This window comes from Hypanus sabinus, unplaced genomic scaffold (assembly GCF_030144855.1).
Source record: "Hypanus sabinus isolate sHypSab1 unplaced genomic scaffold, sHypSab1.hap1 scaffold_386, whole genome shotgun sequence".
NCBI classification, from domain to species: Eukaryota; Metazoa; Chordata; class Chondrichthyes; order Myliobatiformes; family Dasyatidae; genus Hypanus; species Hypanus sabinus.
In genome coordinates, this window is record NW_026781276.1 from 104,375 (window position 1) to 121,652 (window position 17,278).

Consider the following 17,278-nt stretch of genomic DNA (forward strand, 5'->3'; position numbering starts at 1 on the left):
TGCTGGAACCATAGGTCCGGGCGCTGTGTCCAGAAACCCGGCAGTTTCAACGAAACCGCATGAACAGAGGCGGCGTCGGTCATTTCTGGTCCAAAAATCGTTTGGACCGTCGGGGTCACCAATTGTAGCGGTGTGCTACAAGCAGCGCTAAAATTACGACACGGAGTCGGTAACTGCAGTCGAAGGAAAAACTTTATTCGAAAACTTCAGCCTCACTTTTAAGCCTCTGTCAACCGGCCCCCCATGGCGAAGAGGCTCCAAAGCTCTGTGCTCGCAAACCCCCTTAGGCTATCTAATTGTGAGTCGGTTCGGATACGCTAGGAAATGAGGCGCTACAACCCGTTAAAAAAACACTCCTACCCGACAAAACTGCGGAGGAGCCGGTATCACCAGTGTCGAGGCGGCCGCATCGGGAGCAGCGGACACAACGGGCGACCCCGGAAGATTCACAGGTGAAGTGTCGCCTCACCTGGAAGGATGTTTGGACAACGGAGAGAGTTCGGCCGTCCGGGCCTGTCACTGTGACACCCCGAACTCCACATCAAATCCGTCCAAACGAATCTGGGCAAACTTTAATGACCAATAAATATAATTCCTCTCAGCGATCAGCTGTCTGAATGATCCCCTGACTCTGAGAGGAAGGGGTATCTATGGTCCACACTGTCAGGGTGTTGAGTTTACCAGGAGTCAAAGACTGCAGGGACGAGAGGTTTTCTGTTGACTAATACACTGTGTGTGGACCCCGCTGGCAATTCTGGTGTTGTGACCCGAATCGAGACAAACACCACGCTGCCCACTCCACCAACAACACGGCACAGCCGTACACATAACAGGGGACTTTACATCCCACAACACTGGATTCAGTGATGAAACCCCTGATTAATGTTGTCGTCTCACCGAAAAGTCCATTAACCCTAACCCTGCAATATGGTGTAAAATCCCGCTCCCCATATTAACACGGGTTATACAGACCAAAGAGCAAACTGCCGGAGGAACTCAGTGGGTCGGACAGCATCTGTGGAGGGAGATGGACCGTAAACATTTCGGGCCGAGACCCTCCCTCTGGACTGAGAGTGGAGGGGAAATAGAGAAGAGGTGAGGGGTAGGGATGGGGCATGAGCTGGGGAGTGAGAGGTGGATTCAGGTGAGGGGGGAGGTGGAAGGTGAAAATAGTGACAGGGGTGGGAGCTCAGTGGTTGGGGCAACACGGAGCTGCAGAAGATGGAAATTAATTCCATAAACAATGAGGTTAGAGAGTATTCGTTATAGAGAGTGCAATGAAGATTCACCTGACCGATCCCTGGAGAGGTGGGGTCATAACCTGAAGAAAGATCAAATGTGGTAACTCTAAATGTCATTTAGAGAATCGAGGACTGCGAGGTGAACACATTGAAATGCAGAACATCATTACCGGTTGAACCAGTGATCCCAGTCTCTGAAAAAGGGGATGGGAATCGAGCCCGTGACTCTGTGACCTGGGGGTGGAGGGAAAGGGATCGGGGTAGATATGGTGTGGAAAAGTAGACATGTATCTGGTGTAAATATGGAATAATGTGGGGAATGCGGCGGATGGGTCGGGCAGTGTGTGAGGGCCGAGGAGCAGAGTCACCAGTTCAGGAGGGAGACCCTCCACCCGTCACCTGATCCCGTTTCCTGTTCACGTTTTTCTGCAGATCTGCAGCATTTGCGGGTCACTGCTCTACGTGTACATGTAGCTTCACCTTTGTCCCCTTCAGACAACGCAGTGAGATCCGGATCAAATAGCTCCACACAATTAAATTAGATTATTACATTTACACAATTAGAATAGCTTATTACATTTTTTTAATATTTTTGTACTTTCTATACATATACTTACTTTAAGTCACAATTGTTAAGATCTTTTGTTAATTAGGTTCTACTGCTACCGCAGAGACAACGAATTTCATGGCATATGCTGGTGCTATTAAACTTGATTCTGATATTGATATGGGAGACCCACCGCCGGTCACCTGATCCCAGTTACTGCAGATAGTAATGGGAGATTGAAGCATTTACCATATATTTGCTTTCCACAGAAATGACAACTGGTCAGTTTCCTTCTGTGGTTCCGGAGCAGAAGCTCAGTCTGTCTAATATTTCCACACAATTAAAGTGGTGTATTTGTTTATTATCATCACGTACTGAGCTACAGTGAAAATCTTGCCTGATGTACCATCCACACAGATCGATACATTACAACAGTACATTGAGCTCATAGACAACAAAAAAATAACTGTAACAAAGTATTATGGCTGCAGAGAAAGTGCAGTGCAGATAGACATATGGTGCAGGGTCACGTCGAGTTACATTGTGAGGTCGAGTCCATTTTATCATTCATTTGGCTTATAACTGCAGACAGGAAGCCATCCTTCAGCCTGGTGTTACGGACTTTAAGGCTTTTGTATCTCTCCGCCAATGTGGGAGCGGGTTTGCAGCAAGAATGTCCAGGTTATGAGGTTCTTTGTGTACATGGCCTGCTTTTCCGAGGGAGGGGAAGTGTAGGGAGAGTCCATGGAGTGGAGGCTTGTTTCTCTGATGTTCTCTGCTCTCCAAAGTTCTCTGCAGTTCCTTGCAGTCATGGGCAGAGCAGTAGCCATACAAAGGCATGAAGTATCGACAAGGAGCTCAGAGACCTCGGCCTTCACCCTGCCTTGTGTAGCTGGATCCTGGACTTCCTGTCAGATCACCAGCAGGTGGTAAGAGTGGGCTCCATCTCCTCTGTCTCTCTGACCCTCAGCACACATACCCCACAGGGTTGTCACTTTGGCCCTCTCCTTTACTCTCTGTGCACCCATGACTTGTGTTGCCACCCACAGCTCCAATCTGCTAATTAAATTTGCTGAGAATACTACATTGATTGGCCTAATCTCAAATAATATCTTTCAATCGATCAAATGCCTCCTGACAAGGTTCAGTCCAAACAAACTTTTCACCCTTCTTCAGGAGATTAGTCAGAGGAAGAGCGAGAGCAGCAAAGTTCTTACAGAACTTACGATAATATCCATCCATTCCCAGAAACCTTCTAAGAGCCTTCTTACCAATCAGAGATATGCTCTTCCCAAGTGTCACTCCCTGTGACTAAGTCATCAATATAGGCATCTGTGTGTTCTAACCCTCGAATTTCAAAATTAATCATTCTCTGGGATGTTCCTGGAGCATTTTTCTTTCCAAAAAGCAAAACATTGTATTCATACAACCTAGATGGTGTCGCAAAGGCAGAAATTTCTCTATGTCTGTCCGTCAATGGAACACACCAATACCCTGTCAACAGATCAATCTTTGTAAGAAATTAGCTATTCCAACTTTATCGATGCAATCATCTATCCTAGCGATAGGATAGGCATCTGTTTTTGTTACTTCATTTACCTTCCCATAATCTGTGCCCCTGAGACCTACTGAATCTGTTTCCACGCTTACAACAATTGCTCAGCCAATTTACATTCTCTACGTTCATGCGATATGGGTGTTGTTTAATCGGTTTGGCTTGACCAATATCTGCATCATGTAATGAGACCGTGGTTTGCTTGCGAACATCGCAAAAGAAATCTTTAAACTTCAGAATTAATTCCTTCAGCTGTTGTTGCTTTGGCTGCAGATGAGCCAACTTGTTATCAATATTTTCTGGAACAACGGAGTTCATTAGCCTAACTGGGACCATGTTTGGCTTGTGAAAAGTCTCAGACGAGTCAATTGTTTCAAGCTCAGTGTTACCAGATTCATATGTTTTGACAACAACACTCACAGATGGTGCCTGATTGTCAAAACAAGGCTTTATCATATTTATGTGTGCCAGGTGTGTTAGTTTACGTAGGTTGTGTGTTGTAATAACATAATTCACATCATTAAATTGAGAGACTATTTCATACGGTCTATTGAATTTCACCTGAAGTGGATTCGTCAACATAAGGCAAGCACCTTATCTCACACCTGGTATTTTCTTTCACAACCCTGCTTATCAAACCAACACTTCATTTTGTTTTGAGAAATCTTTAAGTTTTGTCTCGCTAGACCACAGAATTGGTGTAGTTTATTTTTGAAATTTAAAACATAGTCTAACAAGTTAACATGTACATCCCCATCAATCCACCGCTCCTTTTACAAGGTCAAAGGTCACCTCACTCTGCGTCCAAATACGAGTTCAAATGGAGTAAAGCCCAATGATTCCCGAACCGACTCTCTTACTGCGAACAAAAGCAAATGTATTCCTTCATCCTAGTCGTTTCCATTTTCAACACAGTATGTCTTAATCATTGTTTTGTGGGTAGAGTGAAATCTTTCTAAAGCCACTTGTGATTCCGGATGGTATGTAGACGATGTAATTTGTTTTGCTCCCAGTTCATAAACTACCTGCTGGAATAACCCAGATGTAAAATTACTTCCTTGATCAGACTGGATTTCTTGAGGCAAATCAAATAAAGTAAAAAAAAACTCAGTAAGAGCCTTCGACACAGTTTTATCTTTAATATTTCTGAGCAGTATTGTCTCTGGGAATCTGGACGCAGTACACATAATAGTTAGCAGATACTGATGGCCAGCTTTAGTCTTTGGCAATGGGCCAACATAATTCTCTATAACTTTAGAAAAGGGTTCACAGAATGCAGGTATAGACCACAGTGGGGCCACTGGGGTGACCTGATGAGGTTTAGCCAAAACTTGACAAGTGTGACAAATCCCAGCATTAATTTCTGGTTTACCCTGGTCATCCCTGCTACTCTTTTCGAAACTCTTATTCAGGGTAACCATACGCTTATGAGTTGAAGCAAACTGATCTGCTAATCTAGCAGACTCCTGCATAGTGGCAGCATCATTTCCATCTAAATATGTCTTTATGTCATCAGGGACACACTTATTGAATTCTTCAGTTAAAACCAACACGTTCAAGCTGTTAAAATCATCATTTACATTTTTATATGTGCACCAGCGGGCAATACACACAAATTACTCATAAGCAAATTTCATATAAGTCTGGTTCACAGGTTTCTTCAAATTTCTAAACTTTTGCCTTTATGCTTCTGGGACCAACTCATAAGCTTTGAGCACAGCCTGCTTCACTAGGTCATAATGTGTGGTGCGTGGCCAGCTGGTTAGGGTGTTGAACTAGTGATCTGAAGGTCATGTTTTCGAGCCTCAGCCGAGGCAGTGTGAGTGTTTTTGAGCAAAGCACTGAACCACACACTGCTCCTGCACGTTTATAGCCCAGTGGCGATGATTGGTGCAGTATAAAAAAAAATCAGCTGCTTCATCAACTGGCAAAGCAGTATAGGCATGCTAAGCCTTTCCCTTTATCACACTTTATGAGACAATTTTCTGTCTGTTTTTCTGCCTCTCTAGCCTCAAACTGCCTCTGCCTTTCCGCAGCCTCCATCTTTAATTTTTCTCACTTGTACTGGAGCTCAAGCTCACGAGGTTCACTTTCAGGAAACACCTCCAACTCCTCCACTTTAAACACACCCTCAGATACATAATGTTCAGCTATCACCCTCTGCATCTGTGCCCTCCTCATTGTCAATTTCACCTTAACAAGTTTTAACCTTTCAGCAATACTCAACAACTCAACCCTTCTGGCGTCCTCTAATGCCTCAGAGGTTGGCGCTTCCTGACATCGATCAACATCCATTGCTGCAAATTTCCCAAACAGAAATAAATCAAAAGAGTTTTCCCCAATGAAATTGATAATTAATCAATCCTCAAATTTGATCATAACCCAGATGCAGGAGAACCGTAACGCTTCAGAAACGAACCAGCAGCAACAGACTACTACTGGAGTCTGTTTTTGATGTGAAAACCACAATGCTTATTAGTATCCACTTATAATATAGTAACTTAAGCAAGTTAAAAGAAAATTAACAGTGTTATGTGTATATATGTGTGTAAATTTAACTCCCAAACTATTGAGCTCAGGGGAAACAAGGCTTGGAGTCCTGAGATTGTAAAGTATGAAAGTTCAGTTTATCCACAAAATAGGTGATGGGAGAGATATTTGTAATTTAGGGTAAATGTCAAGAGAAGGCAGTTATGTCGAACAGCAAGGGAGATGAGGCTGCGTGCAGAGCTATGGTGGAAATCTTTGTCAGATGGTACGAGCAGAATCATCTGCAGCTTAATGTGAAAAAGACTAAGGAGCTGGTGGTGGACCTGAGGAGGGCTAAGGCACCGGTGACCCCTGTTTCCATCCAAGGCATCAGTGTGGACATGGTGGAGGATTAAAAATATCTGCGGATACGAATTGACAATAAACTGGACTGCTCAGAGAACACTCAGGCTGTTAACAAGAAGGGTCAGAGCCATCTCTATTTCCTGAGGAGACTGAGGTCCTTTGACATCTGCCGGACGATGGTGAGGATGTTCTACGAGGCTGTGGTGACCAGTGCTATCATGTTTGCTGTTGTGTGCTGGGAAAGAAGGTTGAGGGTAGCAGACACCAACAGAATCAACAAACTCATTCGTAAGGGCAGTGATGTTGTGAGGGTGGAACTGGACACTCTGACAGTGATGTCAGAAAAGAGAATGCTGTCCAAGTTGCATGCCATCTTAGACAATGACTCCCATCCGCTCCATAAAGTACTGGTTAGGCACAGGAATACATTCAGCCAGAGACTCATTCCACCGAGATGTAACACTGAGCATCACAGGAAGGCATTCCTGCCTGTGGCCATCAAACTTTTCAAATCTTCCCTCGGAGTGTCAGACACCCTGAGCCAATAGGCTGGTGCTGGACTTATTTCCACTTGCAAAGATTAACTTATTATTATTTAATTATTGATGGCTTCATATTGCTATATTTCTACACTATCTTGGATGGTGCGGCTGTAACGAAACCCAATTTTCCTCAGGATCAATAAAGTACGTCTGTCTGTCTGTCTGTTCTGCAGGTTCCACAGTGTTAAAATGAGAGAACAGTTGCTGTAGATTTTATCCATCATCTTTACAAATCTACATACGAATTATCACCGAATGTGACTTGTCATGAGGGGTATCATCTTCAAATGAATGACCACATCACACACAGGCAAGGGTTAACACATAAGTGGTCTAAACAGGATATCCCAAATCAGATCCACTCCTATGGGTTAAATGAGGTGACAACCACACATTCGATGTACGGCGAATGGATAATTAACCCACCCTTGTGGGCCTAGGAATGTTCTAAACAGTGACCTTTGGCCACTATTTCCCTGGTTTCAATCCTTTCATTTTTCATCCGTCTCCGTCTGACTCTGAGTGTCTGTGTCCTCGGTTAAAACGAAACAAGCTGCGAGCGATGTAAACAAGCTGCAAGTCAGACTTCTTAATTTCTCTCTCTTAAAATGACAGTCCACAGCAAACGAAACCTAGGGATTCATAACAACGGCCACTCCCCAATATGAATTGACGTGTTCCAGTAGTTGGGATGACTGAGTGAATCCCTTCCCACACTCTGAGCAGGTGAACGGCCTCTCTCCAGTGTGAACTCGCTGATAACTCAGTAGGGTGGATAGATCAGTGAATCTCTTCCCACAGACTGAGCACGTGAACGGCTTCTCCCCAGTGTGAACTCGATGATGTCTCTGTAGATTGGATAACTGAGTGAATCTCTTCCCACATTCTGAACAGTTAAACGGCTTCTCCCCAGTGTGAATTCGCTGATGCTTCCGTAGGGTGGATGTATCAGTGAATCTCTTCCCACATTCTGAGCAGGTGAACGGCTTCTCCCCAGTGTGAACTCGCTGATGACAAAGTAGGGCGGATGAATCAGTGAATCTCTTCCCACATTCTGAGCAGGTGAACGGCTTCTCCCCAGTGTGAACTCGCTGGTGTCTCTGTAGGTGGGATGACTGAGTGAATCCCTTCCCACAGACTGAGCAGGTGAATGGCTTCTCCCCAGTGTGAACTCGCTGATGATTCCGTAGGGTGGATGAATCAGTGAATCTCTTCCCACATTCTGAGCAGATGAACGGCTTCTCCCCAGTGTGAACTCGCTGACGACTCAGTAGGGTGGATGTATCAGTGAATCGCTTCCCACAGACTGTGCAGATGAACGGCTTCTCCCCAGTATGAACTCGATGATGTCTCTGTAGATTGGATGACTGAGTGAATCCCTTCCCACAGACTGAGCAGGTGAATGGCTTCTCCCCAATGTGAACTTGCTGGTGTGCCAGTAGGTGGGATGACCGAGTGAATCCCTTCCCACACTCTGAGCAGGTGAACGGCCTCTCTCCAGTGTGAACTCGCTGATGCCTCAGTAGGGTGGATAGATCAGTGAATCTCTTCCCACAGACTGAGCATGTGAAAGGCTTCTCCCCAGTGTGAACTCGATGATGTCTCTGTAGATTGAATAACTGAGTGAATCTCTTCCCACATTCTAAGCAGGTAAACGGCTTCTCCCCAGTGTGAACTCGCTGATGCTTCCGCAGGGTGGATGAATCAGTGAATCTCTTCCCACATTCTGAGCAGGTGAACGGTTTCTCCCCAGTGTGAAATCGCTGATGCTTCTGTAGTGCGGATGAATCAGTGAATCTTTTCCCACATTCTGAGCAGGTAAACGGCTTCTCCCCAGTGTGAACTCGCTGGTGTCTCTGTAAGTGGGTTGACTGAGTGAATCCCTTCCCACAGACTGAGCAGGTGAACGGCTTCTCCCCAGTGTGAACTCGCTGATGACTCTGTAGGGTGGATGAATAAGTGAATCTCTTCCCACATTCTGAGCAGGTGAACGGCCCCTCCCCAGTGTAAACTCGCTGATGACTCTGTAGGTGGGATGACTGAGTGAATCTCTTCCCACAGACTGAGCAGCTGAATGGCTTCTCCCCAGTGTGAACTCGCTGATGTACCAGTAAGGTGGATGACTTAGTGAATCCCTTCCCACATTCTGCGCAGGTGAAAGGCCTCTCTCCAGTGTGAACTCGCTGGTGACTCTGTAGGGTGGATGGCTGAGTGAATCCCTTCCCACAGACTGGGCAGGTGAATGGCTTCTCCCCAATGTGAACACGCTGGTGAGCCATTAGGTCAGATGACAGAGTGAATCCTTTCCCAGATGTTCAGCAGATGACCAGCCTCTGCCCAGTGTGAACTGACTGGTGTGTCCACAGGTGGGAAGACCGACTGAACGCCTTCTCACACACAGAACAGGTGAATGGCCTTGCCCAGTGTGAAATTACTGATGTACCTTCAATTGTGATAACCGACTGAATCCATTCCCACTGTCTGAACGGGTGAACAGCCTTTCTCCTGTGTAAAATGACGGGTTGCCAGTTGGTCAAATGACCGAATAAATCCCTCCCCACAGTTGAGCAGGAAGGATGGTCGATTGAATCCCTTGCTCCTTAAATATAGACAGAGACAACAAAACTGGTGTGCCGTGTTTTAACTTCCTGGAGACAAATTCCTTCTTGTTTTTAACCTGTAAAAAGATTTACAAAACCCATCAATGGGTGTAGGACAACATTTCAGATGAGATTACTTCAGTTACCAAGGTTTGACCTGGTATCGCACTGTTTCAGTGAGGTTCTACCCAAGTTGGACAGAGAAATCATCTCCTGACTGGGCAGAGTGCTGGTATCTGGAATGACCATCAATTCTTTGATGCTCTTCCTGTTTCTATAAGAATGGGGCATTTCTGTCATCTCCAATTTGTACCTTGGTGGAGTTAGACTCTCTCCATTGGTATTATTCCCTGTTCCTGCTGAGCTGCATGGGTGCCTGGCCCCACAGTAACAAAACCAGTCTCATGCAATTAGTCTTTCTTGATGTGCATCTAGGATTTTCTTTTATGTATTATTAACGTAAAGTGCCACAGTTTTAATGCCATATTAAAAATTCCTGTTGAGGTGAGTGGTTGGTCCGCACAACTGTTAAAAAGACAGAGTGAATTTCTGTAATATTTCACATTCTTGTAGAAAATTACAACACAGAAACAGGCCCTTTGGGCCATCTAGTCTGTGCTAAACTATTTAAACTGCCCACTCCCATACCCCTACCATCCAGGTACCTACATGAACCTCTGAAATGTTGAAATCGAGCTCGCATGCACCACTTGAGCTGGCTGCTCATTCCACACCCCGATGACTGTCTGTGTGAAGAAGTTTCCCCTCATATTCCCCTTAACATTTCACCTTTCACCCATAACCCATGGCCTCTGGTTGTACTCCCACCCCATCTCAGTGGTAAAAGCCAGCTTGCATTTACACTATCTATGCCCCTCTATCACAATCAAATCTCCCCTCAATCTCCTACAGTCCAAGGAATAAAGTCCTGACCTGTTCAATCTTTCCTTATAACCCAAGTACTCCAGACCTGGCAACATCCTTGTGAATTTTCTCTGAACTCTTTCAAAGTCCTTACATCTTTCCTGTAGGTTGGTGACCAAAACTGTACTCAGTACTCCAAATTAGGCCTCACCAATGTTTTCTACAAGTCAACATAACATTCATCTATTGTTGTCAGTACTTTTGTTCATGAAGGCCATTGGGCTAAAATCTTCCCTTCCATCGCTATCTAACTGTGATACCACTTTCAGTGAATTAAGGACTTTCTTCTACAACAGGTCCCTTTCTTCTACAACACTCCTCCGTGCCCGACCAGTCACTGTGAAAGACCTCCCTCGGTAGGTCAGTCCAAAGTGCAACAACTCACACTTGTCTGCATTAAATTCCTTTTTCCATTTCTCAAACCATTTTGCCAGCTGGTCCAGATCGCACTGCAAGTTTAAATGCTTTTTTGGCATTGACTAGATGGGACAAATAGCCTGTTTCTTTTCTGAACTTCTCCATGTTTATATGGCAGAGAAGCTGGCCAAACTTGTTTGGAAGGTAAAGGGTAGGTGTGACAATTGAGCAGCAGTGGCCGGAGTTTCTGGAGCAATTTGGGACCTGAGTGATTCCACAGAAGTGGAAGCATCAGAAAGACAGGAGGACAGAACTGTGGCTAAAATGAGAAGCCAAAGCCAACATAAATGTCAAAGAGAGGGCAAACAAAAGAACAAATATTCGGAAGCTTTGAGAAACCAAAAGACAACAAAAAAATTCAGATGAGCTCAGTGCGTGGAATTATGACTTGTAGTCATTAATGGGTCTCGGTAGCACCCAACAGTCTGAGGCATTTAGTGGAATAATATATACGAGGCTTCAATTTCTCTTCAAAACCAAGGTTCCCTGGACCAGTTACCTTTCAACTTTCATTTTGGCAGGCACATACAAACTCTGCATCCTCAAAAATTCACATCTGAAGACCTCCCAGTTACAGGTACTCCGTTGCCAGGAAACAACCTGTCCCAAACCACACTTGTCAGATCCTTTCTGATACCATCAAAATTGACCTTTCTCCAATTTAGAATCTCATCCGGTGGTCCAGACCTCTCTTTTTCCATATTTACTTTGAATCTCATGGCATTATGATCACTAATTTCTGTCACCAGCCCTGATCATTTCCTAACAGCTTATTGCACACTTCTACATCAGGAATTCTACGTATTGATTAAGGGCACATATGACAAACTCTACCTCATCTAGTCCTTTACAGTTTAGGAGTCCCAGTCAATATGTGGAAAGTTAAAATCACTTACTGAATCAACCTTTTTGTTTATTGGCATGGTCTGCAATCTCTCTACAAATTTGTTCCTCTAAATTCCTGAGACTGTTGGCTGCAACCAAGTCCCAATATTGGTTACAATATCATAATTCCCTACCTGAGCTCATCTGGCTTTCCTACGATGCTTCTTGCATTGTGATATACACAGCTCAGCACATTCATTGCACCAGGCTCAACCATCTAACTGCTGAATCTATCTATGATCTGAACATCTGACTGGTGTCAAGGAAACAAACCCTCCATCATTGTCACAAAAACAAAGGAGCTGATTGTGGACGACAGGAAGAATGGAGACAGGATAACCCCTGTTGACATCAATGGATCTGGGGTTAAGAAGGTGAACAGCTTTAAGTTCCTCGGCATAAACATCACAAAGCACCTTACATTGTCTGTACATACCGGCTGTGTTGTGAAAAGAGCACAGCAGTACCTCTGTCACCACAGATAGTTGAAAAAGTTGGAGATGGGGACCAAAATTCTGAGGACTTTCTACAGGGAAACAATTGAGAGCACCCTGACTGGCTGCATCTCTGCCTGGTATGGGAACTGTACTTTCCTTAATTGCAGGAAACCTCAGAGAGTGTTGCGGACAGCCCAGCACATCCGTAGTGGTGAACTTTCCACTATTCAGTACCTTTACACAGACAGGTGTATAAAAAGGGCCCAAAGGAAATCAGGGACCAAATTCACCAAAACCACAAACTGTTCTTGCTGCCACCATCCAGGAAACGGTACCACAGCAAAAGGAGCAACAGGCTCCGGGACATCATCTTCCACCAGGTCATCAGACTGATTAATTCATGCTGATACAATTCCATTTCGATGTTATATTGACTGTCCTATGTACAAACTATCTATCATAAATTACCATAAATTGCACATTGCACATTTAGATGGAGACATAACATAAAGATTTCTACTCCTCATGTTTATGAAGTATGTATCTAATAAAGTCAATTCAATTCAATTCACCCTCTCAATTATCTGTTTGGTCATTCTGGCTCCCATTCCCCTTACAGCTTATTTTAACCACATCTCCCGCTTCACCCTCACTAGCACTAGCATGCCTTAACACTTGGATATCAGTCCCCTCTTGTTCTGTTCCCCTAACTAATGAATCCCCTATCACCCCTTTGACTTTTCTCTGTCAGGTAATCCCCTTCACCACCAGTTTCTAAAGTGGTCTACCTTTTGTTGTGTTTGATGGGCACAAGAGTTCTCCGCAATGGCTATTTAACCTCATTCCCCTTCCTGACTCTCTCCCAGTTTCCTGTGTCCTGCTCCTTGGGTGTAACTCACCTCTCTTCATGTCATATCTATCACCCTCTCCAACTCCCAGATGATCCGGAATTCATCCATTTCAGGTTCCATCTCCTTAACGTACAGGGTGCACATCTTGTAGGTGAGGACATCAGGGACACTGGAGGTCTCACCACCTTCCCACCAATGTCCCCTCTAATTTGTAATGACCAGTGTGCACTCAAATCCTGTACCGTGCACTATTTTTAACTCGGTGACATGTGCACAGTAAATTTTATACAGAGAGGTAATTGTTTTCACAGCTAGCAAATCACTGTTGAGAAGTACTTTGATCTCCCCTGGGTTTGATCGAGTTCATCTGCACTCTCACACAACCTATGTAGCAGGCCTGTAACGGGTAATGAAGGATTTTCTCATCAAAGCTTTTGCATATTGCCCATATGTGGTTTGCTTGCTAAATTATGCTTTAAAAAGTCAGATTTGCAAATATTACTCCACTTCTTCCCACTTACAAATTCTCCAGCACCTCTTGCATTGCCACAATACACACAGGTAACACCAGTTTCTATATTGGGCATAAAGATTTCCACTGAACCCTCCTGACGAATTAAGGGTATATAAAAAATTCATTTTGAACCTGTGTAACCTCTGGCTAAAAGAATAATTGGGAGTGAATAGGAATTTTGAACTGGTGAACTCCGTCTTCAGCATTTAGCTAAGACAGACTCATTACCCGTTCTCTGTGGCTTGCAGAGAGACACATTGAGAGCTGATAAGATTATACATTGTATCCTTGTTGTGAGTATCCTTGGAGGAGGACTCACTGATAGGGACAGGAATGAACATCTGTTTGTAATTAAGTCAGGGCCTTGCAAAGGGAATAACTGATAAGGACTGGACAGTCCACTCATCTATAATTAAAACCAAACTCTGTTATCTAAGTAATTAAGTTTTGCATCAACACACTTAGTGTGTGTGCCAGTTCAAATAACATCTTGCAATATTAATGTATGGGATGTACTATTTATAAATATATGGCTGTAACCCAAATCATTCGACTTGTCAGAAGGTGGCAGTGCTCCCCTTTGACAACTGGGTCTCAAAACTCCTGCAGGCATTTGAATGCACAATAAACCATGGCGTCGATAAGAAGCTGGTCTCCTGAGTTTTATTCAGATTCAACTTTAACATTTGGCATCATGAACAGCATCCCAATATAGGTAGTGCCAAGCAGATGGGCTGAGTAAGCAGCTGGACCACTCTGGGGACTGCGGAGACCGAAAGGGAGCCCAATGGGTATTTGTCACTCACCGTTATTTCCTTTGGACGTACGGTGCCTCACTCAAGGCTGATCACATACCTTGACAGGATCAGGAAAGAATTTGTTGGGAGATTTGTATAAGGTAGGCAAAATTTTACTAAGTGGCCAGGAGGCAGACATGCCAGGTAAATTCATCCATTAAGCAGGAGGTGCCAGCCGGGTACATTTATCTCATTGTTTATTGAGCAGGAGGCTTTGTGCCCAATAAATTACTTAGAGACCACTGGTCAATTGCAGTCGATTGATAAGAGTGGGCCAGCAGCAGCCCGACACAATTTGTGTGAGAGTTCTTCAGACAAGGAAAAATATTTGTGAATGTTGAGTGCAGCGCTGAATAAGAAATTGGGGAACAAAATGTGGCCACGGATGGGGGAGGGTGCAGGAGCCTGGGTTATTACCTCATGAGAACAAGCAGTAAATTTGATTTGGATAAAGAACTGAGGAAAGAAGTGGAAATTGTTGAAAAGGGAATGGAAGGAAAAGGCAGTTGTAAAGCAGAACGTTGCTGGCTATGCCACTGGTGGCATAGTGGCTTCAGCGTTGGACTTAGAGGCAAGAGGTCCCGAGTTCGAATCCAGCCGACTCCCTTACACTGTTTCATCTGTGCTGGGTTAGAGCTGGTGAACAAAACAACTCACCCAGCAGAAGGCAATGGCAAACTACTGCTGTAACTTGCCTTGTACATGATTTCCCAACACCACACAGTGGCGTAGAAGGAAATCCTTGGCTAACTGGAATAAATTCCATATGTGACATACCTTTAAAGTGGAACAGTATATTAACAGTAAGTTGGAGGAATAATGCATGTGATAAAGGGATAGAGTAGTGGTCACCAACCATTTTAAGCCCAAGATCCGCTACCTTGGCCTTACTAAAATGCAAGATCGACCCAGATCAATTAGTTACACGCATGCGCAGGAGGGCAGAAAAGACCGGAAATAAAACCCCACAACCTGGAAGTAGAAATAATGTATAAACACTGGGGCACCCGCCCTTTTTTTGCACCGCAGACCAGTTTAATATTGACAATATTCTTGCGGACCGGCTGACGGGGGATGGGGTGGGTGGGGGTGTGAACCAGGGTAGGGATACAGCGATACTCGAAGCAGGTTCCTTATGTTCAGTCTATTCCGTAATATCGTTTTCGCGCCTCTCGGCACTTAGCTTCTGTCCCGTGCTGCTCACGTTTTCTCCGCTGAAAAAACTCAACGCATTTGCATTTAAGTGCAGGGTGCTTGGACTCGTGGTACCGAAGCAGATTTGAGGGCTTCATTGCCTCATTGGACAGCCTCCTGCCCGCCCTCCGCCAGATGCCTTGGCTTGGTTTGGTTGGTCGTGGGTTGGTTGAGAGGACAATGTCAGGGCCGGAGGTCCCTGTGCTGGGGCCGTGGTAGACACAGTCTGGAGAGAGTGACCGACCGAGCAAGGAGTGTGACAGGGCACGCGCCCGCCCCCCCTTGTAGGACCTATCAGCCGACAAAAGTTTGTTTCATTAGATCACAGCATGGTAGCTGCTCTGATACCTATGAAACGCTGAGCCCGAATTAGGTCGACGGCGAATATTTTAGCACCAGATTCCCCACGAACATTCAGTGTGCTAAACAGGTTTAGAGGCAGCACTCCAGGCCAGTAGTGACGGCACTTCCCACCGGCCGCCCGAGGCCAACTGGTGATCTCTGGCATGAGGGTGTCACTGCGGTTCGGCGACTGATGACCTCGCGTGCACTCAAGTTCAACAGTGGGCTGACAGGGAATGAGGAAAGGTGCGGCTGACTCATGTTGTTTCCTCGCGACCCAGTGGTTGGGGACCACTGAAGTATACTGTGTAGTGCGGGGGAGTTACACGCATGTAGAAAAAATGGAACTAAAACCCCACAACCCGGGAACAATCTCTCAACAGTTTCTTCCTTTCTTCCCTTTTCCCAGGATCTACTGGGGAAATTTCAAAAGCAGACTAGTCGATCACAATCAACAGGTTGGCGACCACTAGGATAGAGGTAAGTACTGCAGAAGGAACACCAAAGTTTGGGAGACGTTACAAACAGAGCATGGATGGATGGATGGGCGCCGAAAATGACAGCAGGAAAAATAACGTAAGCAAACCAAGGCCGGTCTACATAGGAGAGAAAGGCAGGAATGTCAGTCTAAAGTTACAACTGATATGGAAACATGGAATCCCGAACACCATGTCTGGCATATCGACACTGTATGAGTTTTGTGGCCTGCTAAAGCACTTTCTTAGGAGACCAAGCCTTTAATGATGGGAATCTGCCCCCCCCCCCAATTTAATGTCTTACTGCTCCAAAGCTTACCAACTAAGTTAGCCAACATCATTAACAAATAATATGGATAGGCCTGACAATGACCAAAATCGAATGCAACGAGCTTTGACATATCATTGGAACTGGGCTTTCGAATGCCTATCAACCCCGAATGGAATTAATATTACAGGTGAATGGAGACTGCCTCTGTCTGTCGATGGAGTAGCACTAATTCTGTGCTGCTCTTAGTTTTCTCTCCCGCTCACAGCTTAAATTTTGAATTTCAAATTTTTAATTGCTGATTCTTGAAGGGGAGTGACATGTCTATGTCTACGAGAAGTGGGAAGAATCTGCATGAACCTACTGACAAAGGTAATGAAAAAGGAAAGACATCGAAGGAAAGATCTGATGAAATGCCATCATGGGCTGAAGATATTGTTCGGACACTGAAATCAATTCAAGATCAGAATAAGGCAATTAAAGATCAACTGGAAAAGAATATAATGAAATGAACTTATTTCTGGGAAAACTTAAAGATATGGAAACTCAAGTTACTAATCATGAAGAGGAATTGAAGTTAACTAAGCAAAAACTGTCTGAAACTATAACCTGTTTGGAAAAAAATCGTTAATAAGATTATTGATTTGCAAACTAGGTCTCGCAGAAACAACATACGAATCATTGGATTGCAGTAAGGAGCTGAAAATGGAGACATAATGGTTTACTTTGGTAAGCTCTTTCATGATCTATTTCTGACTATTTCATCACAGCTGCTTGCTATTGAAAGAGCACACAGGCTGTCCACTTCGAAATTTAAAGACTCAACCAGATCAAGATCTGTTTTGGCTTGTTT

General features: G+C 44.6%; 1 protein-coding gene across 1 annotated transcript in view; it reads right to left on the reverse strand.

Moving 5' to 3' along the window:
* Positions 1-17,278, reverse strand: part of LOC132388717 (zinc finger protein 850-like) — a 43,813-nt gene that overhangs the window by 12,327 nt on the left and 14,208 nt on the right. Inside the window, exon 3 of the mRNA XM_059961102.1 lies at positions 7,362-9,397. Within this exon, the coding sequence (XP_059817085.1) occupies positions 7,362-8,999 (1,638 nt within the window). The 5' untranslated portion in view covers positions 9,000-9,397. The remainder of the gene's footprint in view (positions 1-7,361; positions 9,398-17,278) is intronic.